Consider the following 26,825-nt stretch of genomic DNA (forward strand, 5'->3'; position numbering starts at 1 on the left):
CTCCGTCTCGTCACCACGCGTGTGTTTGCATAGGGCAAGATCGGTAATATTTATACCTTTAAGGTGCCGAGATTGACGTAAGGATGGACATAGATACGTCAATAAGGATGTCATACGACTTGCTCGTTAGCACATTCTTTTACTAAAGTTCTCGATGAAATCAAAACAATGGCCGCAGGGTTTTGCCCAGGTTGTCATAGGTTTGATTTGTTATGAGAACTCCGTATGCCTTATCTGGGGCTGGAGGAATATCGCTTGTCTAATTAGATCGCAAGCGTTATGACCTAATCAGATAACACGTTCCTGTGCCGTAGTGTGACTGCGTCAGATAACGGTATCTGCATCATGGGGGTTTTCTGCCTCATGGGCTGACTGCTAGTTAACTTGTTGGTTTGTTTAACTAGAATAGGGTCAGGAATAGGGGAATCGATTCAGAACCGATAGGAATACATGACACCCACTCCATGCTAACTATGGACATATTTACTAATCTAGGCATAGTATAACATAGTACAACATACTATAGAGTAGTGTGTATACCTTACCACCCCAAAATACATAAATGCATTTTGAAATTTTCAAATATACTGAAAAAAATTGCAGACATATATATATGGTATGCACTCAAGCTGTAGAAAAATGCCAAAGTAATTGCATTTGTATACATTATTGCTTATTTGGTATATGAGAATTACACATGAAATGGTGTCTGACAGAAAAAAGTTTCGAGACCATTCCATCACAGAATAAAATATCTTTATGAACATGCTAGCGGGCAGCTAATGTCTATAAGCTATCTACATTTTAGAAACCTTAGTTCTCTAAGAATAGTTCTTACTTTAAGCAGAAGATTGTGTCCCGAAAAATATGCAAAAATATTTGGGGCTGCTGAAAAAACTGCTGTCCGTGAACTGGAGCGAAAATGTTCATGTGACTTTATTTTCAAAGTTGAAGGCCGAATTCAGGGAACGCCGTGTGCGAGCTTGCTCAAAAGTCTCTATTTCTGTTCGGGTGAGAACATCATATCATTTAGGCTTTCGAAAAAACTGTCAACAGCTTCCTGGGAAAGTTCCACTAACTCGGAAATAGGTGTAATCATGCATTCTTGCGCATGATTGTCTCCATTGACATTCTGATTTGCATTACTGACAGAAGGTCGTACCTGTTCGATGCTGCTTTCATCTTGAACTTCACTACCCATCAATCGTAGAGGTGAAGCTTCCACGAATGCCGTCATCAGGATTGGTAGCCTTTGAGGGCAGCACAAAGCATGAACCTTTATCGGGCTCAACAATGTTTCTGCATCCATCGGCGCATCCGATTGTAGCGTCAGACAGGTGTCTAACATGCATTCTTCTCCGCATAGCAGACACCTCAATACAGGTAAAACACATCTTTGCCACATTGGTCGAAATGATAGAAACCAAGTCATGTTCAGGTCTCTAAGCCGGGAGAGTCCCAGGATTTTTGATATCCGGTCCCGGTATCCAATGGCTAGGATTGTTTCTTCCCTTGTCGCAAGAGTTTTGTCTGTGACATGGGTTGCCATAACGAAAAATAAGGACTAAGAATAGGATTCCTGCAATTAGTCCCAGGATCAGGGGAAGTCCGCCAAAAATCGAATGGACGAAATCTGGAAAAATACCCAGTATGGCTTTGAATGGTGTTAATGCCATCGAAAATACTGTCTTAAATACCCCTGAGATCCCATTGGTATCAGAAATATTTAAGATTTCGTTCAGGATTTCCGCGAAATGTACGGGGGAATTAGTTGATAATAATGTATGTATCTCTGCAGTCGTCCTTGCGACTTGTAGATCATACGTTTCTTTTGATGACGAGAGCCTGGTAGGCGTCTGAAGAAGGACTGTTTTCATTCTGCTTAAAGTATCTATTCGAATAGAAGTAATTTTCAAATCGGGCCATGCCCTTGCCTCCCTGTCTGGAAAGGAGCTGGGGAACAAAGAATGTCCACAGCACTTGACCTTCGCAGTAGTAGTTACTAGATAAGGAGTCCCGGGCATAAGACTACAACATCTGCGGTCTACAATAAGAATGTAACTCCCATTATAGAGTCTTTGAAAGAATGGTTCTATTTCAGTTGCAGGTGCGCCTTGCTGGTGACATGAAAGGTTGTATGAATTCCCTTCACAGGCTCCATGCAAACTAATTCCGTTACACAGAAGCGTGCCGCTTAGTGACATCGCACAATTGTTGCCACTAAGAAACACTTTCTGTCCTTTATTACTGACACATGCATGTGAATAGGGCAGGTTCCAAGTTGTTTTAAGGTACCCCTTACCCAATTTCTCGTACATGCCAGCCTGTATATATTTTTGGCAGTATTGAAACCTGAAGGTTGAGATTGGAATATTTATGATTCCGTGTATTATCCATTCACTGACAGGTCGTTCTGACATTGTCATTGGTAATCTTTCAAGTTTTTCAATGCTCAAGATTGTATAATCAGCACCCTTTTGCGCCATACCGATTTGTCTATCAGTAAAGTTAAAGATTTGGAATAGTGACGTTGTGTTGATTAAACGCCAAGGCACATAGCCTGAACGCAGATTTTGTAACGTCCAGCCAAGCTGTACAATAGAATGCAATTGCGACTGACCATGTTGTAATAACAGTAAGTCTTGCGATAATATATCGATTGCTGAAGACACAATGCTGTCCAGTGAAAAAATTCTGGAGGACAGAGTCATTAACCCATTGTCCACTACAGAAAGTGATTTTTCCAAATTAATACGGTCAATTTCCCGTATTCTCTCTGCTGTTTCAATTTGAGTAACCTTCCAGGCCTCATTGTATGCTGCATATACAGAGGCTGCTATGAAACGCTTTTGACGCTGTTTGCGTGGTCCCATTATGAAATCACGCAAGTCAGCACCATCAGTAAGTAAAGTTAGGTGTTGCTTAATTTCAGGCAGTGTGGAAGTTTGTAGCCATTGAAGGCATAATTTGCCCACACTGTAGATGGTTATTATCCCTGGGTGATGTCTTTGAGGATATCTAGGGTCTGGCCTGTTCATTTTGAAACCCTGGGTTTTGTTCAGGAATCTGTCTTGACAGTTATTAGTATCTGTGGGCCAGATCAACCACTGTTTCCAATTTGGATGTGTTCTGTTTTGGTTTAATATATGGTTTACGTCTATCTCTTCATCTGTAGAAGTGTTGCTAAACATTGTTGGCTTTGGAATAGACGGTTTATTTAAGTCTTTGATTTTGGCTAGGCCAAGACAGGTGGTTTGTTGAACAGTGTCATTTAAAAATATCATTTGTTCTGGGATCATGCAGGCTCTAAACAGTGATTCTATACCCTGTACTTGCCATTCTTTTGTACCCCAAACACTTTTCAATTCAACATTTTTGTCCCAATAATCAAATCCAAAAGTATTCATTTGTTCAAAAAATGACTCTGAATATATCAATTTTGTATTGGTTATCATGGTCTTGGTCTCTGTTTTGTTTGACAATTTAAAATAAAATGTTTCAGCATTACTTGTGTTAAAACCAGAAAAATATGAATATTTGTCATAAACGGTTCTAGAGCTCCCTTGTGGAGGTGTTGCACAATGTTCCCATTGATTATAATTTAAAACATTTCTAGGCTGTGCAGATCTATGTAGAAAATGGTTACCATAGTGGTTATAGCAATACATACTATCATAATTTGTAGAACCCTGCAAATAATCATGTTTGGTAAATTTAGCAGACATTACTAAGTCAGACATCATATTATTAATGCTTTCGAAGTCCCAATCATCAGCAAATGAGTTTGGTTTTACAAAGTCACTCAAGGAGATCTTAATTTGGTGTGGATATTTCAGGATCTCGACCGGACCATAAATTTCATAGTCAGTGTTGTCCCAGGCGACCCCACCAGGTATTGGATTGGCTGTGAAGTTGGCTGAAGAAAGTTCTCTTTTCTCGACGTGTGAAGATGTGTGTGGTTTGAGGATCAAGTTGATGTTCTGACTTGCTGTGTCCATTTTAGCATATTTTCCCTCAACGAAGCGTCCCAAAGTAAATACCATGATGAGCCAAAGTATGAGGATAAATGCACCAAAACCCACCCAAAATTCAATCCATGGAGAAATCAGATATGTTTCTTTCAGTTGTTTCAAAAGTTCCTTTGCTTTGTCTTTAAAGGTTTTTGATGATGGCTGTGTCTTTGATTCACTGAAGCCTTCAGAGGAATCATCGAAGTTTATGAAGTAGCCGGATGCAGTTCTGTCAATTGTTCCGATTGGTTCAGGATTTTTGTTTCTTGCATTGTCACTTGGTACTTCATTATAGATTGGTGTGTCTCTGCTAAATGTTTTTATTTGGGTTTTCAGAGGTCTGAGTTCTATTGCATTGTTGCATAGTCCTTGTTGTTCTTCTGTAGGCGTTTCGAATGTGATGAGCCTCTTCGTTAGGACCTCTGTACTGGTAGCAAACCTTGGTGTTCTGCTACTTATTGGGAGTCCACTTGGCCTACTGTTTGTTATCGACCACATGTTGTGGTTTTACCAGGTCGATGGAAACAACTCGGTTCTCCTTTTTACCAGCAAGTGGCGGTAGTACAACTGATCTTGTCCCGTTGACAGACATTACAGGAACTGCTTTTCTGTAAGAAGGCCCAAATTCCTTCTTTACCGCGATCTTTTCCCTGACTAGATCCCCGACTTTTGGAATCCAGACAGGTCTTGCTGGGACAGGTGGTGGTTCTTCAGTGGTTGTTGGCTGCTGTTTCAACTTTATGTTGCTCAGGTCTTTTCTTGTTTTGTTTAAGTCCTGCAAAATAGCCAAACGGTCTTTGATATCAAAGCTTTTTTCTTTCACCACTGAAGTCTGACTATCAAGGTCAGAGATCAACATCCTAGTTCCAAATAATAATTCGTACGGACTGAATCCCTTCAGAGAATTTCTTGGCAAGTTATTTAGACTACGTTGGACACTTATTAGATGTTTGACCCACCCAGCTCCCGAACCTAATACCTTTGCCGTTATAGATTGCTTTATGTCACGGTTTTTTCTTTCAACAATTCCGTTCCCCTCAGGGTGAAATGGACAAGAGTACCGCAATTGCACGCCCATGCTGACCATGGCCTCCTTATAAGCCCGAGAGCTAAAAGCAGGACCGTGGTCTGAATGCAGCATGCCAATTGCGTATGTGCCGATAAAGACTCGCAAATCTTTTATAACAGTTCTGGCGTCAGCCATTCGCTGGGGCCACATCCATATGAATCTCGTGCATGAATCCACTGCGACCAAGATATATTTATAGTTACCGTCCCTTTGTAAGGGACCGCAGTGGTCTAGATAAACACATGCTAATGGTTTATCCGAGATTAGAAGGGGCGTCTGAGCTGGACGTCTCACCGTTGATACTTTCATTCTTTGACATATTTCACATTCTAGAACATAGTTCCTTGTTTGTCTTCTCATTTGGGGCCACCAGTATCTCTGTTTTAATAATGATACTGTGGCTGAGACGCCAGCATGTATAGAAGCAAGCCCTTCGTGTGCCGCTATTATTAGTCCTAACCTATGTTCCATGTTTGGAATTGCCCTATCCCCCACTCCAGGGATTCGAGCAAAAGGAACATTGTTTGCATCAGTTATGTATGAGTATTTGAGTGGATAGTTGATCGGTAACGCTGAGCAGTCGCCTTTTGATGACGTTTTCACCGCCAGCACTGTTTCACCGTCAATGTATTTTAATGTACGCTTTTTTCGAACTACGGGAGCCGATTTAGTGGCTGCCGCTGTGGCTGTTTCAGCCAATGAATTCCCTGCAACGTGAACGCCATCACGCTGGTGACTCAGTGAGTGTGTCACGTGAGTCTTTGGTAGTTCTTTTTGTAAAAGAGCTATTTGTTCCCAGAGCAGTTTCTGCTTTATTGGTGCATCATTGTCATCTTTGTAACCGTTTTGAATCCATGTCTGCAAATCCTTGTTATATGATTTGACGCAGTAATATGAATCTGACACTATAAGTGTCGGGAATTCGCGATCCGCATTATCTAGCGCCATCTTCAATGCTATTATTTCAGTTTGTTTTTCTGAATTAGTTTCTAATGAGTGTGATTTTGTTAATAGAGGTTTTAGTTTACCTCCGCGCCACACTTCTTTTGTAATCTCACATGTGGGGTTGTATGCTTGTTCTCCCCAAACGGACGGTTGAGCATGTCCGTCTGTATAGATTACACAGGCGTAATGTCGTAGAGGCAGAATGTCGGATGGCAGAGGATATGTTTTTTCATAATCTAAATTTTCCATTTCTTCTAGTTCTGGATCAAAGTAGTAGTATACTTTGTCCGTTGTGATTGAATTTACCCATTGTAACCATTCTGGATCCAATGTTGTTGTTGGTAAATTACACGGTGTTATCAGTGCCTCAAAGGCTGACTCAGCTGTTCTGACTGTGATATGTCTACCGTCAGCTATGTCTTTTTCTCTAGCTATTGCGGTTTGAACTGCATGAACAATTTTTTCTTTGTTGCTGAATCTCTGTTCAGCTTTTGTGTATAAGTGTGATTTGAATGCAATTGGTACCTTTTCTCCCTCATTAGAGGTCAGGTATGTGAATCCGCATCTCCCTGGGATGACTCGAATCACAAGATTGCGTGTGTTATCACGTGTTTCTAATTTTGTTTTAATTAGCATGTCAATTAGCATGCTGAAGCTCAACGGGGAGAAGACGGAGATTCTTCTCCTGGGAAAAAATCGTGATCTGTGGCAGGAGAGGCACTGGCCGCCATCTCTGGGTGCTTTCCCCAGTCCAGCTACCCAGGTTAGAAACTTAGGGGTGTGCATCGATGATTCTTTATCGATGAAACAACAGGCTAATAAAGTGGCTGGCATTTGTTTCACGATTATTAAATGGCTGCGGAAGATTATCTGGATGCTGCCTGTGGATACCCAGAAGACCGTAGTCAATGCGCTAATAACATCTAGACTTGACTACGGTAACATTCTATACCTGGGCTCCAACTTAGCTGTAACCAGGCGGTTACAGCTGGTCCAGAACTCCGCAGCCAGGCTGTTGTGTAAGATTCCTAGGACAGCAAGGATCTCGAGCCACCTTAAAGACCTACACTGGTTGAAAGTTGAGAACCGGGTCCGGTTTAAGGCCTTGACCTACATGTTTAAGATCAGAGCGGGAACCGCACCACGGTATCTGCAGAAATTGGTTAGGCCCCATGTACCTGTACGGAATCTTCGCTCTTTAAATGGAGCAACTTTCACGGTACCCAGATTCAAACTGGCCCGAATGGGAGGTAAATCCTTTTCCCACCTGGGACCAGTTCTTTGGAACTCCCTTCCTTTAGCTCTGCGCAAAGAGGAGAACTTCGCCAGTTTTAAGAAACAAGTTAAAACCTGGCTGTTTAATAAATAACTGTTTAAATAAATAGCGGTCATTGTGTTGCCAGCAGTTGCTTTCTGTGTCTTGTTCTCTTAGCCATGGCGCCGGGAAACCCTTTGTGGGTATCTGTGCGCATTACAAATGCAAAAAATAAAATTTAAATAAAAATGTCTGTTTGTAAGGATCTCAGAATTTCTGTGTGTATTTGAGTCCAACTGGATCTTTTAAAGTCTGGTTTAATTAGATCATAAAGGGGTTTGACCCTTTCTGCGTAGTTAAGCCATGTAGTGTAGTTTGCAATGTATGTTCTTCCGAAATTTAGGAAGCCTAGAATCGACTGAAGATTTTTTAGTGTTCTAGGTGCTTGGATTACGGCGCATTTCTCTAGGAAATTGTCAGCCAGGCTTTTGCCTTCACTTGATAACTCATATCCTAAGAATAGGACCGTCAGATGGGCAATTCTGGACTTTTTAAAGTTGAATTTGTAACCCTCTGCAGCGAACCCAAGTATTATGGTGTTCACTCTCTTCAAGTGAGTATCCAAGTCATCATCTGTTAAGTAAATGTCATCGACATAAGATAATGCTTCATCATCATATAGTTGTAGTAATTCTGTTACTCTCGCTGAGAATACCCCCGGGCTGTTCTTGTACCCCTGGGCTAACTGACAGAATTGTTTTTGAGTGCCATTTACTGAGAATGCAGTTAAATATCTGCTCTCTGGTGCTATGTTTTGACAAAAGAATCCATTGGAGATGTCCAAGGTTGTTTTGTATTTTTTGCGCACTATGTTATTCATTAGTGCAGCACTGTGTGAGTTTTGCACTGCAAAGGTTTTGCAACATGTGTTAAGGTGTCGGTAATCCAAAACTAGACGATATGAATTGTCTGGTTTGGAGACCGAAAACAAAGGGTTGTTCATTTGTGAGGTGCAAGTTTCAATCACCCCCTGGTATTCTAGCTGATCTAGTATGTCATTTACCTGTTTTTTAGCTTCTTGCTTAATTGGGTACTGCCTTTGTGCAGTAGGTTGTGATTTTAACTGGATTTTGTGAGGAGGAGAGTCCTCATCCCATCCTACATGATTTTTATATAAAGCAGGTGCTAGAGCCACTGCCCACTTTCTAGCAAGTGTGTATTTTTTATGAATTGGAATTTGATTTGAGAAGGCAGGCATTATTACTTCTTCGCCATGAGGGCACTCCCTGACAAACTCTGGTGGCCAGTCTTCTTCAGCTAGAAGGATATCATAGCCCTTGGAGAGATTATCCCAAAATAGTCCCCTTATTTTCCTAGTCTTATCTCCCTCTATACGTAATGTTATCTCGTATATCTTGTGGGGTTTGCTAACCCTGGTGTCTGCAGTTTCCACTTGAAGATATTCATTCGTGTCCACTGTCTCCAGATGATTCATAAGGACTTTGCGAGCTATGCTCACTTCTGCTGCGCTGTCTAGCATTGTCTGAGCCCACTCTCCGTTTTTCAGTTGTGTCCTCAGTATTCTCGGCATTGTTAACTACCTTGATACTGGCTACCTTCTTTTTTGGAAATTGTAATTTCTTTTTTAGATGAGCAGGTTCCTTGTCTTTGGACTTGGCGTGCTCTTCTCTTTGTTCTGATCGTCCTCTTCTTTCCGATTTCTGCGGGGAATTCTGAAAAGATTGAGAGGGACGTGTATCAATGTCTTGATATCTATCAGGCTTTTTTATATTATCCCTATTTCTAAGGTTATATCTTTTCCCAGAGGGGTCACTCTGGGGTGACCTGTGTCTCTGGTTTGGAGATTTCTCCCTTCGCCTAGGAGACCTTCCTCGGGACTGGAATTTATTTTCTTTAGGATTGGATTGTTTGTTTCCATCCCAGTTCTTTTTCTGTGATGTTGAATTATTATTAAAAAATATTTTTTCAGGACTTTCAATCAATTTTGGTTTTACTGGTATTTCACCTAAACTATCCCTACCTAGTTCCTCATAGGATTTTTCTATGATTCTGGCAATTTCAGCTGGTTGGTCTGCTATATCTGTCTCTTTTAACCTCTGGCGGATCGCCACGTTCGCTGCTTCACCTTTTATGTTGGCTAGTAATATAGCCGAGACCTGCTTGAAGTCTTTCAGTAATTTCATACCAAGAGTTAAAGCGGGCTCCGGACCGTATTCGTCTTGAATTTGTTTTAGCACATCTGGTATTACCGAAATGGATGGAACACCGTGCGTTTTTGTGTAGATGGAAGCAAAGACTGTACCCCAAGTGTCACAGTCCTCAATGTGTGGTGCGATTCCCATTGGGAGACATATAGTCAGAATCCTGTGTTTTTCCAATGGCGTGGTGTCAGGAAACACCGCCTCTATTTGGGTGATTTTTTGTGCCAACCAGAATGGTATTTGTTCCCGTTTAGCCGGAACTTTACCTAGGCAAGACTGGATGTTCTGTGGTGTAATTTTATTTGTGTTCCCCTGGTGAGGGGTCAGCTGTGGAAGTTTAATCGCTGGCTGAATTGTTGAAGTCCGCATCACATACTGGACTAATTGTCTATGTACTTTTATTAATTGTTTTAGCTGTATTAACAGCTCTGCTGCAGCCATCCTATCGATGTCTGGATGTGGTGTGTATCCGGCTAGGACCGGCCACGTTGCTCCTGGTCTACCTAAAGGACCGAGCCTTGTAATGTGATTGTTATGTATTAGGGCGCCATCAAATAAGAGCAAATGCTCTTGAAATTTGAGTGGTACTTCCACCTCCTCGAAAGGAGTGTAAATGTCAGGTGGTACCTCTATTTTGTAATAGTGGAAGTACTTTGTTACAGCATTTGCTGCTGGAAAATGTATCCATGTATAATATACCTCTGTCTGCCGATATTCGTGTGCCTCAATTACGAATATGACTGTGCCACCTCTAGGTGTCAGTCCATTTTCTATAAGTTTTAAGGTTATAGATTTCCTTTTGGTGACCGGGATTAGTATTATATCCCCGTCCGCATCTAGTGCTGCAGCATCAGCCGCTGCGAGTTCAGTTGCTAATCTAACTGCCTCTCTTTCATCTTCATTGTCTGACATTTTACTGTCCTGAAGGTTATTTTGTTTGTTTGCAGATCAGGTTTCTTTATGGAAACATAGATTAGATGCACAATATTTTGGAACTGTTTATCCTTCAACGTTGACTATACCAAGAACCATACATAGAGTTCCCTCCTGCGAGGTTTTGGAGGATATAACCTTTCACCCACTCCAGACGTCTTTGGAGTATAATGGGAAAAGGGGTCTGAGTGAGAAAGCACGACTGAGTTACTCTAAATGTCTTACGTTAGTTTTATCGCCCTTTCCAAACACGTTGGGCGCCATGTAGTGTAGTTCCTATCTTCCCAATAGGCTCTGCGCATTGGAATAATACCTACAGCAGTAAAGGCCTAGGCCAGACGTTAACTAGGTCTACTGCTGTCGATACTAGACTTAATTTTTGGGTTTGCCAGCATAGCTCAGAGTTCGCTAGAAACTTTCTCGAATGTTCAAGGAAGAATTAACTTCCCTGATTAGACAAGAAGGGATTTAGTTTCTGACAACCATAGGACATGACAACTTTGCTCTCCCCTAATCAAGAGTCAATCTCGAGAGTCGTGTGAACAAAAGGCAATTATTTTACTCAGTCAGTACGTGCATTCTTAGTCTCATCAGAATGTAGAGAAAAGGAAGAGACGGGCGTGTTCAATAAAAAGGTGTTATTTATTGATCAGTCTCTTTTCTCATACAAGAGAAATGGATCGATATTATTGCAATACTTATAGCTAAGTAAAGTGCATACATTAAAAGCAATAGTATAAAGTAATACTGTAAAAACATTGATATGGTTTCTAAGCCATATGATGTTTAAAATGATTAAAATATATTTACATACACATATACATTTGACTAAACGTACTCAACTGGTGTTTCTAAATACGCCTACCCCGTGTACCTGACCTAGGTCTAATACGTGGGCGGGAATAGAAAGTTACAGTTTAAGTTAAGTTTGTTTTTGCCAAGTGAATAACTTAAGAATTCTCTGTGAGGGGTTATTCAGTTCTGTACCTGGAAGTTAGGATGAATGAGTAATGGTATCTTTTTCTCTGGTCTCGATATTCCAGGCTGCCTGCGAGGGCTACCCGGAAGCGCCGGTGCTTGGTTTCTCGGCAGGAGAAAGCAGCTTCTCGTTCTCAGCGCGTCAGACAGGCGGGGCTGCTGCCAGCGGGGTCTGCTCTGCTTCTGGGCTTCGGCAAGTATGGCTGCTCCGTCTCGTCACCACGCGTGTGTTTGCATAGGGCAAGATCGGCAATATTTATACCTTTAAGGTGCCGAGATTGACGTAAGGATGGACATAGATACGTCAATAAGGATGTCATACGACTTGCTCGTTAGCACATTCTTTTGCTGAAGTTCTCGGTGAAATCAAAACAATGGCCGCAGGGTTTTGCCCAGGTTGTCATAGGTTTGATTTGTTATGAGAACTCCGTATGCCTTATCTGGGGCTGGAGGAATATCGCTTGTCTAATTAGATCGCAAGCGTTATGACCTAATCAGATAACACGTTCCTGTGCCGTAGTGTGACTGCGTCAGATAACGGTATCTGCATCATGGGGGTTTTCTGCCTCATGGGCTGACTGCTAGTTAACTTGTTGGTTTGTTTAACTAGAATAGGGTCAGGAATAGGGGAATCGATTCAGAACCAATAGGAATACATGACAAGGGGGGGCGCGTGGCCCCCCTCCCAGGCCACTTCTGGCCCCGGGGACCCCATCCCCCTGGGCCTTACGTCATGGTTGGGTACCGTGGGGGGAGCCCCATGGCCCCCATGGTCCCACCGGCTCCCCACCTCCTGTGGGAGCCGGCATTGCTTTTGCACAAGGGGAGCTGCTGCTCCCCTTGTGCAAAAGCAATTAAGATTTGTTTAATTGAAGCGAGAGCAGGTTTCCTGCTCTCGCTTCAATGAAGAAAAGCAGGGTTTGCTATGGCAGGGCAGGAGATGTACTCCCGCCCTGTCATAGCAAACAGCAATGTCCCTGGGGTGGGCACTCCGGGACATTGTAGGAGCCGGCACTGGGGGTGGCGGTCCGCAGGGCCATCGAGAGCTCCAGGAGGGTGGCTGCGTGACCCCCCTCCCTTCAAATACAAAGCCCCTGGGAGGTGGTGGTCCCTGGGGCTTGGGGGGCCCACGAGGTCCACGCCTATAATTAATCAAAGCCCCGGGGAGGGGGGTGGTCTCCAAGGCTTGGGGGGCCCGCAAGGTCCCCCCTTAATAAAGAAAGCCCCAGGGAGGTGGCGGTCCCCGGGGCTGCAGGGGGGCCACGTGCTCCCTGCATACAATTAACTAAGCCCCCGGGAGGTGGCGGTCCCCGGTGCTGCAGGGGGACACGTGCCCCCCGCATTCAATTAACTAAGCCCCGTGGAGGTGGCGGAACCCGGTGCTGTAGGGGCCCCCATGGGCCCCTGCTAATTGATTAGGCATTGTCCCCGGGACCTCGCCCACCCGGGGGCTTATAGAAAACAAAAGCGAGGGAGCCTGTGCTTTGGTTTTTTTTTCCGGCCAGCTGTGCGAATCCAGCGCAAATTCTGCAGTTTTTTTAATGGTTTTATTGGGCTGTGGGTCCTTGTAGGACCTCCTGAGCAGGCCTAGGGGGTCAGGGTGTTTCTACCCTGGCCCCTTTTCTTGTTTTTCACCTATTTTTGTACTGTTTTCTTGTGACTCGGTTACCGAGTCGCAAGATGGCTGCCAACACATTTTAGTTTGTAATGTTAGCAGCCAATCAGGATTGAGCTTGTGCTCAGGAGGGTTCGTAAACCCTCCTCGGAGCTCAGGTATTGATATATATTTTTTTATTTCTCAGTAACTACTGAACGGATTTACACCATTTAAAAAAAAGGTTGCTTTCTTTGCCAAGACCTACATTTTTGCCAAATTTGGTGTAATTCTGTTCAGCAGTTCGAGCTGTAGCCTGTAATAAAATTTCCTACAGAAATTAACAAAGGGAAAACTTTTTTGGGGACCACCTTTTTTCTCAGCCCCCGCTTGATGAATCACCCCGAAACTTTCAAGACAGGAGCTGACCTGAATGAAACTTTTTATCTTTTTGAAAATTTCCCGAAGATTCATCAAACGGTGCCAAAGATATTGGCAAAAGAAAAAATGCTTTTTGAATAGAAATGAGGTCTAACTATAAGTACCTAGTGACCACTGCCAGTAGGTAATATATATAAATGTGTGTGTGTATATATATGTGTGTGTGTATATATATATATATATATATATATATATATATGTATACATACACAGTTTTATGTTGTGTATGAATAGTAAAATACTTTTTAAGGCTAAGCGCTGTCTGAACAATGAGTTATAAATTACGATGGATGGTGTAGTCTGTAGTTGGTTCTGAGTCTGTTAGTCTTGAGCTTCGTTACCCTGAGGGAAAACTACTAAAGGTGTGAATATTGTGCTCATTTTGCATGTCATGTAGTAGGGTGAAGTCCCAAGACACCAGTGGCAAAAGGCTGTGCTTGTACCAATTTAAGCCCAGCAAATACTGATTGCCCTAGAACTCCAGAAGAAATGTTCTTACAATCCCTCTCAAAATCTGGGCTCACATTGTTCTGAACTCGCCCTTGAGTAAGGAGAAGCTCTTATGTTCTAGGTGCACGAAGTGTTCCTGCACGTTTTGGGTGGACCAGTAGCTATGCAGCTGATGTCATCTCCACCATCCATGGAAAGCTCCGGAGCGTGTGCCCGGCATTCAACTTTTCATAGACACCCAAAACTAAAATGGGTGGATCGACAGGGTTATGCTGGTGGCAGCAGGCCCTTCACCCTCCAGCCACATGAATGATGACATCACGTGCTAGAGGATGAAATGAAAGGTAATACTTACTTTAACATTCAAAATTGGGGTTGGTGAAGGAAAAATTAATGACAATGTGCATAGTCAGTTGGAAGTCAGCAATGCAGTCAGGTGTCTTCCTTGCACATTCTCATGGGTCTCCTGAACATCTGTTGAGACCAGTACTGGGTAAATGTAGGGTCAAAATTACTGCATCTTTGGGTGCAACCCTAACAGACAGGTCTTCTTTTATGCAAACATGTAGCCTGAAGAAACGGCAAATGGCTGTGGGCAGCATAGGTCACACATGCACAAATACTCTTTGTGAATGGGGCATCTGCATCTTGATCTCTTTTTGGCATAAAGCAAGCACATGTACAGAAAGACGTTTTGTCACTCAAAGGTGAGATTGTGTGAGTGGCAACAGCTTTAGTGGATTGTGCTGAGCTGCAACAGTGGAAGCAAAATGTAGGCTAAGAACACTCCACCTGGGAACAATGCAGCTGTATTGATGAATAAAATCACAAAGTACTGTTGTGGTAAAAGCCGGCACTGGTGGCTTAGTGGACTAATGCTACCAGTGTAGGGGCCTCTGTTTGACCACATGGTCATAGGTTCAAAACCTGGTGGGTCTACACAGACTTTCATCCTTCTGAGGTGAATAATATGAGTAGCCTTGAGCCGGGTAACAATAAAAATATATTATTCAGCAGCAAGAAACTCTTCTGAGTGAACGTGTGCTTTACAAATACACGTTATGCGATGTTATGTTAAAAGGTGCATCAATGCAAGACATTTCAGTAAAAAAGTGAAGAAAAAGGGTGCTGTGGCCAAAGAAAGCTGTATCTGTACACTTCAAATACCATGCCAGGACTGCAAGCCCTCGCATTCTAGCATCAGGATGATACAAATGTCCACCTCGATTGCCCCCAGACACCACATTAGCAACGCACTGCAGCAGTATAGTGCAAAGTGAGCTGTGCAAGATAGAAAGATCACAGCAGTGCATGTTGGAAGCAGTGCCGAGGCACAGTACTCTTCGGACACACAAGATCAAAGTTCCTACAAATACTTGCAATATAGGGCACTAGTGTACAAACATTCCATTGCCAAGAACGTGCTTGCAAATTGTACACCAACTTTTTTGAGAATGGAATCACATTTTGCAAGCCAACTTATGTTCTTATAGGTCAGTTCACAATATAAAGAATTGTAGATTGTCATAGACCACCCTGCCTAATGAATCTTTACAGAGGTTAAAATCTGTGGCTCATTTTGATTGGTTACAATCACATGGATTATGGCCTGATAGAGTAAGCTGACCACCATGTCTGTAATTATGTTTCAATATAGCAGATTGTTTCACATACAGTCCATTTTTCTATAACAAAACAGGCCTGCGTTAAAAAAAGACTAATATTTCTTCAAAATGTGTTTTATATTTTGCAGTGGTCCCCTGAGCCCCTGCCTGCTTCCAACGCTTTTTTTACATTCACGAAATGGAAGGGAAACCAATGACTCTTTCCCTTTTGCATATGGATCCCCACTACAACGCAGGAGTCATTTTTACAGCTGCAAAACATTTATACATTGCATAACAATTCTCACTTCCATTTTAGGTGTTGCCTAAAGGTTCCTGACTCCTAAAATGGGATTAGTATAAAGTTTAAACTTATTGTGCACACATAAATGCACTTACTACATTTGCGACCACAAACTAGTTTAGAAAATCAGTCCCATGGTAAGTAAATTTTTGTTAAACATGAGAGATCTATGACTTATTTTAAACTTATTTACATACACTACATTAACACCGAGTCTACACATGCGTACTTTACGCATACATACATCACAATTTAACATTTTACCATTCACGTAGAAGGAGTTTTGCGACCCTGTAAAAGTGTCTGTAAGGAATTACAGTGACTAACTAAGCGTAAAGTTAGGAACTTATGAACTGAGCATCTTTTCTCTACAATTCGTACTTCTTTGCTCCTGGTCGACTGACAACTTGTGAATGAACACCTAGCTGTAAATTATATGGTGCCAAAATTGCTGCATGGTTTTCAAACTTTTGCAATGCTCCTGGGGTTTACTTTTTTATACACACTGACAAAATGGCCATCACATCCCTTAGCCCCGCCTCTGACTGGGCATCTTTGAGCCCCTACCCTTCCACTCTTGCTGACATTCCATCAATGGATAATTACCTTATAGTTGAATATATTAAACGTGTAGCACAGATATTTTTGAACAGCCACAGACACAGTAACATTTTCCAGCAGTTAGACAGGCTTAAAAATAGCCGTATGAATTGCCCTTTTGGGTTTTAAGTTCAATATAAGAATGGTGATTTGGTTCATAAAAGATGCTCTCTGATTCAGGGTATACGGGTCAATTCCTCAGTCACAGTTAAAAAAAAAGTCATTGAGACATATATATAAATCTGTAATTAAATGTTCTGGTCTTTGAAGTGTTAGAATCTGCTGGCAATGTTTGCTTTAACATCAGGAAAATTACCTGTACATACCGGCCCAGCAGACCATAAATTCGGGCCAACAAACAGACAAACACGTGCCCAGGCACCGACGCGTGGGACCAGCCCTCCAGGCTCTGCCTGGTTGACCCACTGACCTGTCAGAGCAGCCCTACAGGCTCTATCTTATTCGCCCACATGACTTGTCAGACCATCCCTGCAGGCGCTGCCTGAGTGGCCCTCTGACCTGTCAGACCAGCCCTCCAGGTGCTGCCTGGTTGGTTGGCCCATTGACCTGTCAGACCAGCCCTCCTGCTGCCTGATTGGCCCACTGGGCCGTCAGACCTATGAGGGAGCCGCGGCGGAGAGTGGCGCAGCTACTCTACCTGCTTTCGGCATGGCGACGGGAGGCCGTGCTCGGAGGCTTCACGCTGGCAGGAGGGGCAGGCGAAGGTACCGACGGAAGGCGGGCGCCCATATTTATCCCAACGCTGACTCTGAACATTTACATACAGTCAACAGCCGCCGGCGTCCGCCTGACTCTCCCCTCAGCTGCGCCACCCGTTCGCTGCCGCCCCTGGCGGGTGGGAGCGCCTGACGAGGGACGGACACCGCCAGGACTGTGTGGCGCACACAAAAAAACACCGCCTGTAATGCTCTGCACCCCTCTATCAAACGGAGCCCCTCCTGCCATCAAATGCGGTTTGCATCCGGAGTTATTGACCATGACGCGTCCATTGCAAAGACAGGGAGAGTGAGCATGGGAAGGCCGGCGTCAGTCAGCCATCGGACCCCTCTGCCAGCGCCCCTAACGGGCGACCCCGGCTCTGCAGGGCGGGGCTGTGGAAAAGTGACCAGAGGGGACTAAACAGGGACACCAGTAATGGAGATTTTGGGGATAGTATCAAAGATTTCAACAAAGAGAAGTGTCTGGATGGACTCTGTGGGCAAATGAGATGGAGGTCGAGCCTGAAAGAGGACGGGGGCAGAGGCTGAAATTAGACGAAGCCTGAGGCAGAGGCTGAAGTTTATTTTTAATTTTTTTTTATTTAGTGCATTTTTATAAAGCGCAGACATTACCCGAAGTTGTCAGAGCGCTGTACAATAGAGCCAGTTATGTTACAAGAGAACAATGGAAACACAATACAACGTTACATACCAAAAATGAAGGTTACATAAACACAAAATCCAACAAAGCACCCAGGAGAAAGGAATGTACAGGTAAAAAATAAAAATACAAATTTACAATGAGTGAACTTCCAAGAGGGGCCTGAGCATGAAAGTATTAGTTCTGAAAGTGTCTTTCAAAGAGGAGCGATTTGAGATCAGCTTTGAAGATCTGGGTAGAGGAGGTGGCACGGAGCAATGGGGAAGTGAGTTCCAGATTCTCACTGCATTGCCTGAGAAGGATTGTGCCACCGATCTTTCCCTTTTGAAGACGGGGGCTCAAGCAGAAGCTTTTCCGCATTGCGGGAGAGTCGCGAGCCTCCGAACAATTTCAGTTTGCTTGCCGGGTAACGAGGGGAGGACGTGTGCAAGGCTCTATGCGTGATGCAGGCAGTTTTGTAGATAGATCTTGCCTCGATCGGACAGGATAGGAGTTATGTGGTCACTTTGTTTAGACCCTGTAATGAAGGCCGAGGCCCAAATGTAAGAAGACCGAGCATGACATTTGATAAATGTCTTAGCCGAAAGGGGAAGGGATACCAAGGCTAAAATGCGGCGAAGCCTTAGGCTGAAATGGGGGCCGAGGCCTAGGCTGAAGGTAGTTAATTTGTGAGGGTATGCACTATGCAGGCGCTCTCCATGGGCACGCGGAGATTGTGATTGGCCCAGAACCATGGGATGTTGAGCCAATGTCGAGACTCGATCCGCAACTCCCAAGGAGGCTGCTCTGAGTCTGAATTGGGAGGGATGAAGAGGCTGAAATGGGTCGGATGCTGGGGCTGAAATGAGGAGGAATTGAGATGGAGCCTGAGGCTGAAATGAGAGGGAGGCAGAGGCTTAAATGAGATGAAGCCTGAGGCTGAAATGAGAAGGAGCCTGAGGCTGAAATTAGATGGAGCCTGAAGCTGAAATGAGAGGGAGGTAGAGGCTACAATGAGGTGGTGTCTGAGGCTGAAATGAGATGGAGCCTGAAGCTGAAATGGGAGGTAGGTAGAGGCTGAAATGAGACACTGGCAGAGGCTGAAATGAGACGAAGCCTGATGGTGAAATGGGATGGAGGCCGAGGCTGAAATTGAATGAATGCACTGACTGAAATGCGAAGGAGCCTGAGGCTAAAGTGGATGGAGTCAAAAACTGAAATGGAATGGATACCGAGGCTGAAATTAGATGGAGGCCGTCTGAAGAATGAATGAATGGGGGATTTGTAATGCGCAGACTTAACCCAAAGGGCATCAAGGCGCAGGACACACACACACACATACAATCTCAGAGAGCACGTGCAACGACATAAGTAGGCCTGAGAGAAGAGCCAGGTCTTTAAAGTTTACGGAAAACCCCCAGGGACGGTCAACTGGATAGTTCATGGGGGAGGGAATTCCATAACTTGGGGGCCAAGATGGAGAAGGCTCTTCCTCCCCACTTTGCCTTTTTAAATCTGGGAACAGAAAGCAGATTTCTGGAGGCCGAGCGAAGGGTTCTACTGGGAGTGTAGGGGTTAACAAGGGACCTGATACCTTCGGAGCCAGGTCCAAAAACTGTCCTATGGGCCATGCAAAGGAGCTTAAAAGAAATCCTGGACTCGATAGGGAGCAATTGGAGATCCTTCCTGGCCCGCAGTAGCAGACGGGAGCCTAGGGAGGATCAAAACCATCCTGGCTGCGGCGTTTTTGCACCATCTGGGGGCGATGGACAGCCCTCTTGTTGATGCCACCATAGAGCACGTTGCAATAATCGAGCCTGGAAGAGACAAGAGCAACTGTTGACTGTTTGCGGGCATCAAGCGACAGATATGGGGCAATCTTTTTCAGCGTCCGGAGGATAGCACAGCAGGTGGACACTGTTCTGTTGACCTGGGGGTCAAAGGAGAGGGCTGGATCAATCAGTACGCCAAGATTCCTGGCAGAACGAGTCGGATGGGGGCAGTCCCCCAAAGAAGACGGCCACCAGTCCTCAGACCAAATATCTTGATTTCCACCAAAAATCAAGACCTCCGTCATTTCGCCATTCAATTTTAGAAAGTTGCGTACCATCCATTGCGATACTGCCTCCATGCAAGCTCTGAATTTAGCAGCCGAGTTGTTTACCGACTGAGCAATGGAGACCATAATCTGGGTATCGTCGGCGTACGACAAAACCTGGAATCCAAAAGATCGTACCACTTTGGCAAGTGGGGTTACGTAGATGTTAAATAACAGCGGGCTTAAAGAGGAGCCCTGCGGTACCCCACATTGCACCGACTGGGAGGAGGACAGAAAGTTACCCAACTTTACTCGCTGCTTTCTTTGATGGAGGAAGGAAGAGCGGAGACTAAGGGTGCTGCCGCCCACCCCTATCCCTTCAAGCCTGTCCACTAGGATCAAAGGAGACAGAGTGTCAAAGGCTGCCGTGAGATCGAGCAGTACCAGTAACGTAGTCTGGCCCCTGTCGACCTCAGACCGGATGTTATTGGTCACTACTGTGAGGGCAGACTCAGTGCTGTGAGAAGCACGGAACCCATGTTGGGAACTATGCAGCGAGTCCGAGCTCTCCAAATAGGAGGCCAAATGGCCATTAGATGGGCCTCAAGTATCTTGGCCGGGGCTGGAAGTAAAGAGATGGGCCACATTTTTTTTTAAATTCCCGGATCCAGAGATGCCTTCCCCTCAGTGATGGCCAAATTCATGACCTCTAGGAGGGGAGGGAGAATGACCTCTTTAGAGGCTTTAAGAGTTTTTAAAGGACAGGGGTCCAAGGGCGAGCATGACTTGGTAGCGTCCAGGAGACGATTTAATTCTTCCAGGGTCAGAAGAGGAAAGGCTGCGAAACCAGGATTGTGGCCAGATCCGGAAAACTCATCCTGGGAGGGAAAAGAAAGAGAAGGCGGAGGTGCGCCGTTGTTATCCAATTCCAGGTTGAGAATTTTAAGAGAGTTGTGGATATCGGCAATTTTAGAGTGGAAGAAGCTCCCGATATTGTCGCAGAGCTCCTGTGACTCGACTACGGCGTCAGCTGCTTTGGGTGTTGACAGAGTATTAATGATTTTAAAGAGTTCTCTCGATGATTTTAGCGAGGCAGTGATGTTATTAAAATAGTTCTTTTTTTCATCGACTATAGCCTTCTGTTCCCTAAGAGAGAGTTTATGTTGGATTTTTCCATAAGCGTAAGGATGTGCATGCCAGGATCTCTCCTTTTGTCTGCACTTCTGCCTTAGGAGTCTTAAGCGATCGGAATACCAGGGCAGTGAGGGACTCTTCCTGGCTGAGTAGTGTTTCTTAGATGGTGCTAAGGTGGCGATCGCATTAGAAAGGGCATTGGATAGACCAAGTGCAGCTGTATTGGGATCTGACAGAGAGAGGGAGCTAAAGGCATCGATAAATGGGGTCAGGGATACATTATTAACCTCTCTGTAATTTCTTCTGGTTTCCCCTACATGAAGTGGGGGCAAAGGCAGTTTTCTGAAATGGGATGAAGGCCGAGGATGAAATGGGGCTGAGGTGGAGGCAGAAATGGGATGGAGCCTGAGGCTGAAATAGAATGGAGGCAGAGGCTGAAATAGGATGGAGGCTGAGGCTAAAATGGGGCAGAGGCTGAAGTTGGGCAGAGGCTTAAATGGGACAGAGGTCAAGGCTTAAATGGTATGAAAGCACTGGCAAAAACGAGAAGGAGGCTGAGGGTGACCTAGGATGGAGGCTGAGGCTGAAGTGGGACGAACGCAGAGGATGAAATGGGATGGAGGCTGATGGTGAAATGGGATCGAGGATGAGGCTCCAATGGGACAGAGGCTGAGCCTCAAATGGGATGAGAGCACTGACCGAAATGGGAATACCCAGGATATGTGATGACTGGCTACCATTATGCATGTTCAATTGTTCAACTTGTCCCTTCACTCAGTAATCCCGAGGGCATGTTCAGATTTTCATCATCACTTACTCCTAACTGCAAAATCCTATAACATGTTCTGTTTTGTGTATCACTCCATGATCATCACTGTCATTCAGTAACAATCAGTCCACGCTCGAAGGTACACCTTCCTGCATGCAAACAATCATTAAATAATCACGATATGCTACTTCTCTGTGTTGCAGAATGTAGCACACATAGAAGTAACACATTAGCATTAGTGATTGTTTATGTGCAGGGAGGTATACTTTCCTGTACATAAACAATCATTCCTTGCAGAACAGGCACCCTTGCACGTATGGTGCAGGGGGCCTGTGCTGGCGCTAGGTAGCTAATCTTAGCACCAGGGCTAGGAAAAAGACAAGGGTGGGCCGTATTTTTGTAAATATGGCGCATCCCTGTGTTTTGAAAATGGCATAGCGTGGAGCTTTCAAATTTGGCACAGCTTTACGCTCATACATATGGGGATAATAGCTGCTTACTTGAAGTTCATTTACGTTGTTCCTGTGGTCCCTCAATAGAATTTTTACATCATTGAAACTGAAATTAGGAGATGTGGCATAATGGTGTAATTTCAGGAATTGTACACAGCAAGTGTAATGAAATTCAGGAAATTACACAACAATATGGCAACAGAAGCAAATTTCACACAGACTTAAACAGCCCAGAAAATTACACTCTGTATAAAATGTATGTATGTCTGATGTAACCTCACTAGTAGGTCAGGTGGTAACCAGCCCTATGGAGGTGAGCTAGCCACTCTCTGTTTCCGACTTGTTCTGTCTAAAATATATGCATTAACTCCAAGACATTCTGAGATATATGTTTGAACTCTAGATGTCACTGTTGTATAAACTAAGACTCTGTTTTACCAATACAAGGTTTGTTTTCACACTCACAGGTGTCATGACTGAACTTAGTTTGATGCATCAGCGATTGAATGTGAAGAAGCAGGCTGTTGTAGCCCCACAAAACCCCACTCAATGCATAGTTCAAATGGTGTCCATTTCGTTAGGTTACTAATAGCACCTAAACAGGTGTCTAGGGTTAGAGTGGTAATCCAGAAGCCCAATTTCATTCTTTACAATAGCTGACACAAGAACTGCACTACAAAAGGACCCTTTAAATAAAAAGTGTTTATTTCAACAGTCTCATCCTGTTGCTTAGCACATCTAAACTAACCACAAAGAATGTTATTAAAACAGCGGAAATGCACTTTGCAAACAACGAAAATAATATAAAAATGTCTACCATTGTTTCAAAATCATCTGGCAACTTTCCATCCTAAAACCAATTTCTATTTGCTGTACTCGTAGAGCATGGAGTAGCCTAATTTGCATCTAGAGCTTCTTGGGAAATCCACCACACTAACCTATTGAAAGCAAACTTTGCAATTATCAGTAGTTAGGAGCAAGTGTAGCCTCAAAATACCCTCAAAAGGTAAGCACACATCAGCATCAGTTTCTCTTCTCCTGGATTTGGCCAGGCATCAGCTTTCAGTGCAATACAGGATGCAGTAGCATCACAGCAATCTAAGATTCTGGTAGTAACTTGCACAATAATCTAGGGTAATAGACCTCCCTTCACAAGTGGTCGATTGGTGAGCCTTTTATACACCTGAGATTGGAATTCATGGGATAACCTTAGGAATGTCTGAAATAACCTGTGGGAATCAATATGCTAGTGTTAGACTCATTCTCATAAACAAATAAACTGAAAATACATAAATTAAGACTGCACTCTTAATATTATTATTATCTGACCTTGAAATAGAGATAACAAGGCACTTTTTACAGACTGATGTTGCATCAGGTGGCTTATGGGGGTCATTGCTTGTATATCAGGTGTCTTATAGATGCTATTCTAAAAGGTGGAAATGTCAATGATTATGCTAAAAACAGAGAAATGGGAGTCTCGGCCTTCTCAAGATAGAGTTGGGCCTTAGGGGCTTTACGACACCTCAGACTCTGCTTGTATGACTGTTGGATCCACCTTTGTCTGACTGCCTTCCTCATCACCTATTGCTGACACTACAACATCTGTTTAACCTTTCCCTTTAAGTATGACTGTCTAATGGGCCACTCATGTATACATTGAAGTCATGCCTACCTCTGCAAATCAACTTTCAAATATGAGGAATTTGAGATAAAGTGTGCAAAAATATGAGTCTGGGGCAAAGTATGCGAAATGGAGCAAATTTAAAACAAAATATTGAGTAAAATAAGATCGGAAAAGATCAACGTGTGGTGTTTACTTTAAATAAGGTTAAAACAAAAGAAAATTATGTTTACCACATTGTTGTCATCATTGGTTCCATCAAAATAGATCATTTGATGTAAATGTAGAGGCTGTAAAATCTGTCATTACCGAAAATATAGTAAATAGCAAATGCTTGAATATTTGCACAACAGGCTACCTTTTCAAGATGATTGCCAAGTCGGCCCCATGTAGGACACAAGTGTGGTGGTGATTTTATGGACTATTTTTTTATACCGCTGTTCCCTGGCGATTGGATTGAACCATAAGTCTGTTGCTTATTAATTATTACTTTCTTTCCAGGGAAATACATGTAAGAGCTATTAAAGGGCTATTCAATGTGTAAGAGTTCTATAGTTAGCTGGACATGAAGAAGAGAATGACTCCAGGCAGTGGCAAGGCGTGGCCATCTAGTAAATAGTAATGCTTGTAATTGTAAAGTGAGTGCGTATACACATGCACAGAAGTATGTACAAACATAAGTGCATTAATTAAGCTAAGTTGTTTACAGTCAAATATATTGTAAACTTAGTTTTGCATAAATACATTTCTGTTAATATAATCAGTGCCAGATTGGGACAGAAAGTAGGCCCAAGCACCAAAACTAAAAGTGGTGCCTCTTAAATGAATTAGATAGTTGAAAGAAATGGCCATGTTCGTAAATTAGGGGAATTTTGAACATGTAAAGACAAACTGTGTAATTGTTTTGCAATGCATGGAAGAGTACATGGATTTAAACTTTATGTGGCAATATTTGTTTTAATAGGGAAATTAACAGTAAAAACCGGCCCAACAGATCATAAACAGCCCCACAAATGGCCAAAAAAAGACCAAAACACTGACCTATCAGACCAACCCTTCCAATTCCTTTATAGTCCAGTTCAGTCCTTGAGTAAAATAATAAAATAAGAAATGCAGTAATCAAACTTACGTTTTAGGAGCTTCATGATGTGACACAGAGATATGTTGTGGTGCAGTTTAGGAATATTTGGCTGTATAGTATAATTAGTTTGTTTTTAATCGCTCATGAAACTACATTATTTTTTTAATGTCAATGATCATCCTTTTGATTATGGGTACTCACAAAACATTTTCCCAGGGTCCACCAAGCTTGGTCTCTGATGTGACGGAGGGCCGCATTGATGCCAGTAGGGTGGCATTCAGGAGTTCGGGCCATTGGCAATAAAGTGGGTGTGGGAGAAGCAAAGCATATACATCTATGTTATGTTATGTTATGTTATGCATTTTTATTAGGCGCACAGATGCTCCAGTCAAGGAGCGTCCTGGCGCCCGACAAGGCAGCTGCACAACACAACGAAACAATAATCAGACAAATTTAACTAAGGGAATAAAAAAGTTTTCACCGCACGGCGAAAAGAGAGCAGATCCCCAAGGGCACGAATCGCCGAGGGAAGGGAATTCCAAAGCACCGCCGCCCGAACTTGAAAGGAGCGCCCACCAGCTCTGCTCCGCTTAAAGCGCGGGACAACAGCCAGTTCTAAATCAGCAGATCTTAAAGCTCGGGCTGGAATGTAATGGGCCAAAAGTGTAGACAGAATCAAAGCTGGGGACCCCTTCAGAATCTAGTGTCTTAATTGCACAATATGAAGCCAAAAACTTCGGCTTAATCACAGCTTCTCCACTTAACTAAATTGTGTGATCCTAGGCAATTGTTTTATTTCACTTTCCTTCCTTTTTCACTATCACATATGAGGATCTCGAAATACATAACTTCAGGATTTGTGCCGTAAAAAACCTACTCCTGTGTTTGACTAAATAAGCCATAATGTTGTTCATATATATTATAAACCCAGCCCACCCAAAGAGTGCATCTAACAACTGACTTGCCTTTTAGTTCACTATTGGCATTGTTGTTGGTGTGGGGGTGGAGGATGAAAGTTTCTAAAATCATTTTGAAAACTAGCTCTTTAAAAAAATAAAATATATATATATATTACCTACTGGCGGTCGCCAGTAGGTATATATAGTTAGGATTTTTTCTCTATGGGTTTTTTGAAAATTCTATGTCTAATAACTTTGGCGTTTGTGGACGGAATTGGCTGAAATTTTCAGGAAAATGGCACATTTTGTTTCTGAGCAGCCCTTGAAAATTTGGGGGGGGTTCGTCAAGGGGGGGCCGAGAAAAAAGGGGGGTCCCAAAACGTGTTTTTAACATTGAGTTTTCCATAGGGCGGTTGGCCTCACTTTTAGCCCGAACGGCTGAATGGATTTGCACGAAACTTGGCAAAATTGTAGGGACTGGTAGCCCGATGTGCCTTTTGTAGGTCTCAATATATGTGCTCCAGTGGATTTTGAGAAATTAACGTTTAAAAAAAGATATATATCTGTAACAGCGGACCGGGCAGCGCTCTGGTTCGCGGACTTTTCGCGCAACGGAGCTTTGTGAAGCGAAGCTGATTGGTTCTCCGGCGTCTGTCAACATTCCAAACAGTCCGTAGCGGCCGCCATCTTGTCTCTCGGTAGGATCGAGAGACAAGAGGAGGTCAAAACAAAGGGGGAAATAACTATAAGGGGGCATAGTAGATCCTCGCTGACCCCCTAGGTTTGATGTGGAGGTTTTAAAAGGGCCCCGCGGGGCAAAAAAAAAACAAAATAATAATAATCGAACGGCTGAATGGATTTGCACGAAACTTGGCAAAATATTAGGGACTGGTAGCCCGATGTGCCTTTGCTAGGTCTCAATATATGTGCTCCAGTGGATTTTGAGAAATTAACGTTCAAAAAAAGATATATATCTGTAACAGCGCTCCGCTTCGCGTACTTTTCGCGTTACGGAGCTTTGCGAAGCTGATTGGTTCTCCGGCGTCTGTCAACATTCCAAACAG

General features: G+C 43.5%; 1 protein-coding gene and 1 long non-coding RNA gene across 2 annotated transcripts in view; one reads left to right on the forward strand and one right to left on the reverse strand.

The window, feature by feature from the left end:
- LOC144817712 (uncharacterized) overlaps nucleotides 1-17,228 on the reverse strand; it is a 71,781-nt gene extending 54,553 nt beyond the window's left edge. The window contains exon 1 of the mRNA XM_078674474.1: nucleotides 17,064-17,228. Coding sequence (XP_078530600.1) covers nucleotides 17,064-17,076 — 13 coding nt within the window. The 5' untranslated portion in view covers nucleotides 17,077-17,228. The remainder of the gene's footprint in view (nucleotides 1-17,063) is intronic.
- A 164-nt stretch (nucleotides 17,229-17,392) lies between these two features.
- LOC144817713 (uncharacterized) overlaps nucleotides 17,393-26,825 on the forward strand; it is a 449,223-nt gene continuing 439,790 nt past the window's right edge. Inside the window, exon 1 of the long non-coding RNA XR_013606944.1 lies at nucleotides 17,393-17,898. This is a non-coding gene — a long non-coding RNA (uncharacterized LOC144817713). The remainder of the gene's footprint in view (nucleotides 17,899-26,825) is intronic.

Source organism: Lissotriton helveticus, chromosome 2_1 (assembly GCF_964261635.1).
Source record: "Lissotriton helveticus chromosome 2_1, aLisHel1.1, whole genome shotgun sequence".
NCBI classification, from domain to species: domain Eukaryota; kingdom Metazoa; phylum Chordata; class Amphibia; order Caudata; family Salamandridae; genus Lissotriton; species Lissotriton helveticus.